Here is a 3,810-nt window from a genome sequence, read left to right as displayed (position 1 = left end):
AATTTATTTCAATTCCTCCATTATATTAGTATGTCTTCGATTTTCTCCTTTAATTCCAGGGCCCATTTAGATATCCTCCTCTACTGGGGTCCCCGGGGGCGTTGAGAAAAGAATATATATATATTCATCTTACTTATACTTCGACGGAATAATCTTATAGCAATGGCACACGGAGAGTTTAAAGCCTTCGTCTGTTCTGATCGATGAGACATAAACTGAGTTATCATGTGTTTAATATTACCACTGGACAGGGACAGAAAATCCCCTTGAAGGACACTAAGTTCAAAATCAGGCCGAGAAGGGTTTTGAACATCTTTGAGGGGAACAAGGACCGTGTCTTATTCCACGTCAGTAACGTATCCCTTACTCCTTTAAGGCTCGCAGAACGTTTAGCAGAAATCCCTCGTGAACTCATACCAAAACTGCAATCCATATAGTCTTGGGTGTATTTTGCCCTCGGCTCTAGACATTCATCTATCGAATCCAGTCCATTTGTAAACATAACATCACGCAGAGATGAGAATAATAGGCCCTTAAATTTATCCTCGCTTGATTTGAGATCAGGAGGCCAGATGCCCACTTTCCTGTAGATCTTTGTGTTTATTTTTTTTAGAGCAAACAAGGGCTCTTGGGGAAGTCCTAGAATATCTTTATCCTAGTAAGAGCAGCAACTTCCATGTTAAGTTTCTTACCCTTTTCCCGGCAATTTAGTTCCACGAATTATCATCATCATCATTATTATTATCATTACTTCTATCATTATTATATTGTCAATTCTAGGTTCTCTCCACTGTGTTCCTCTTTTTGCTTATGGTAAAGTTTATTCTACCCTTTTTAATCAACGTCGAGTATATTATTAGCGGTCCATTCTATTCTTCTGTGTAATTTATCATAGGGACTGACAGCTGCTCAAGTTATATGATCTGTTATCATGGTCGATACTAACTCACCGTAAAGATTTTGGACGGTACTACGATTATAAGTTAGAATTTGAAATACGAGTATAGTCTGGGAGGAATTTTAAATAGGTATCGATTATGGAGAAGTCTGAAGGCAGTGTATCTACTGCATATGCTACAGAGCTATATCATAATGCAGTGATAGTGAATGAAGCTCACTGCGTATGGCATAGTTCAATATATTTCCTTGAGATGAGAAGAGGTGATAATTTAATTGAAGTTTTGACTTTTAACATATCATTTCCACAATCTAGAGGATAAAAGTCACCTAACAGAACAGATTCTTTCAGGAGAATTTTCATTATTGATTCAATACATTTGATCTCACAGACGCCCTCGCATTAAAAAAAATGGAATAATACTCCTTTATACAAGCCTCAAAAATACCATAAAAAAAACACCACTGAATCTTCATATTTTTTCGGAGTAGAGGTGATTCGTGTAGAAGATAAAATCAACCAATTTCTCTGCCTCTCTCTCACTCTTTCTCTTTCTCTCTCCCCTCTCTCTTTCTCTCCCCCCCCCTCTCTCTCTCTCTCTCTCTCTCTCTCTCCCTCTCCTCTCCCTCTCCTCTCCTCTCCCTCTCCCTCTCCCTCCCTCCCTCCCTTCCTCTCTCCCTCTCCTCCCCCCCCCCCTCTCTCTCTCTCTCTCTCTCTCTCTCTCTCTCTCTCTCTCTCTCTCTCTCTCGCTCCCTCTCCCACTCCTCTCCCTCTCCCTCTCTCTCTCTCTCTGCAATGTGACATCAGATAAGCCTTTATGCGCTCTGCAAGCCTCCCATGACGGACATTTCAAATCCTACTGCATTTTCGATTTCGTCAAATGTATCAGTGTTTAAGATCTCATAATTTTACTAATAATGGTGTTTTCTGAGCAATGGTATACTTGGTCAGTTTCTTTTATGGTTATCAGTCATCAGGTTACAAGTTACGAGGGAATTGGTAAGTTTGTAATGTGTGGTGGTGGTGTGGTGGTGAAGGTGGTGTGGTGGTGGAGGGTGGTGGTGTGGTGGAGGAGGGTGGTGGTGTGGTGGTGGAGGGTGGTGGTGTGGTGGTGGAGGGTGGTGGTGGTGGTGAAGGTGGCGTGGTGGGTGGTGGTGTGATGGAGTGGTGGTGGTGGTGATGGTGATGGTAAGAATAATGCCTTAGTGAAAAAATATTAAGATTATAGTGGAAATCACTAATAAGAAACCCAAAATTTATACGGATAATAATGTTAATGGTGATAACGATAATGACATGGATGATAATAACTCTTAATCAGTATTACTAATCATCATCCTTATTACCATTAATATCATTATCATAATTATTATCATTATTAAATTCATTAATATTATCATTCATTATCGTCATTATCATTGCTTTCATCATAATCATTAATCATAATCATCATCATCATTATCATAATCATCATTATTATCATTATCATCAGTATTACTATTATATTTTTTATTATTATCATTATTACCATTGCCATCATCATCATATAATTATAACTATTGTCATTATTATCTTTATTGTTTACTGTTACGGTTATTAGTGGTAAAACTGCTATCTTCATTATCATTGTCATCATTAGCGTTTTAAACATTCTAATTACTATTATTCGTTACACTGCTATTTATATAAAGTTTTTAATATCGCCATAATAAGAATTACCATTATCATCATTATCATTATTATTATCATGATTCTAGTCACATGTCATAATATCATTACTGTATTTGATACCCTTGTGCCTATTACTTCTAGCCATACTAATCTTAGTTTTATCCATATAATATTTACTAGCGGGACAAGTGGAAATTCCATAGAAAAATAAATAAATAAGAGGGGCTATGGAAAGAGGATTTGTAATATAGATAGAAATAATAAGAAAAATAAAAACAATAATATTGATGATTATAGTAATAATGTCAATGATGATACCAATAATAATAGTAGTAGTAAGATAACAATAATAATAACAAGAGTTAGAATGCGATTTGTATACGACTCTATTCTGCATACACACACCCGCATGTTATCAATTGTCTCCCAATTTTACACTACATGTCAGCACGCACATGAAATATGAATAGAGAAAGGGCAAAGGCAATTTTAATGCCACATATACACTTTGTAATTAAGAAACATATAAATCGAATAGTTCCAATAAAGCGAATAATCACTAACTGTCACAGTTTACCTTAGAAATTAATATCATAATCAGTGGTAACAATAGTGGTAACGCTCGTGTCAAAAATATATATATATAATAATATAAATGGTAATTATAATAGCAATAAAAATGAAAATTATGATCATGTTAATAACATAAAATTCATAATCATTATACTAATTATTACTCTTATGGTTATTATTACCATTATCACTACTATAATTATTATCATAATCATTATTATAATTATTATTTTCACTGTCATAATTATCATTGTTATGATAAAGATGATTTTGTTTTATAATTATTGTTATGATTATCATTATCTTTACTGTTATCATTAAAATTGTTGTTTTTGATATTATCATTATTATTACTGCTATTGTTATTACTTTGATTATTGTCATCGTATTATGACTGTCATTATTATCATTATGTGGCGACCCTGGTAATTTAACAAACCTGTTATCATTATCATTACTACTAATCATAAAAATACTAATTACGATACCGATAATACAGCATCAATAACAGCAACAATAATATAATTATACTAATAGTCATCAATCAATTAACGGCTATAAGAATTGATTCTTAGCCTACAAAACTTTTTACATCCATATAGGAAACATCATCCCAAATTCTGACCATGAATTGTGTATAAAAACACATGCTCAGCCTGCAGCAGTAA

General features: G+C 34.2%; 1 protein-coding gene across 1 annotated transcript in view; it reads left to right on the top strand.

Moving 5' to 3' along the window:
* The window catches only part of LOC125037697 (mucin-17-like), a 3,264-nt gene extending 3,159 nt beyond the window's left edge, over nucleotides 1-105 (top strand). Inside the window, exon 6 of the mRNA XM_047630889.1 lies at nucleotides 60-105. Within this exon, the coding sequence (XP_047486845.1) occupies nucleotides 60-105 (46 nt within the window). The remainder of the gene's footprint in view (nucleotides 1-59) is intronic.
* The last annotated feature ends 3,705 nt before the right edge of the window (nucleotides 106-3,810 follow it).

Source organism: Penaeus chinensis, chromosome 23, assembly GCF_019202785.1.
Source record: "Penaeus chinensis breed Huanghai No. 1 chromosome 23, ASM1920278v2, whole genome shotgun sequence".
In the NCBI taxonomy this organism is placed as follows: Eukaryota; Metazoa; Arthropoda; class Malacostraca; order Decapoda; family Penaeidae; genus Penaeus; species Penaeus chinensis.
This window is presented reverse-complemented; position numbering and strand designations above follow the sequence as displayed.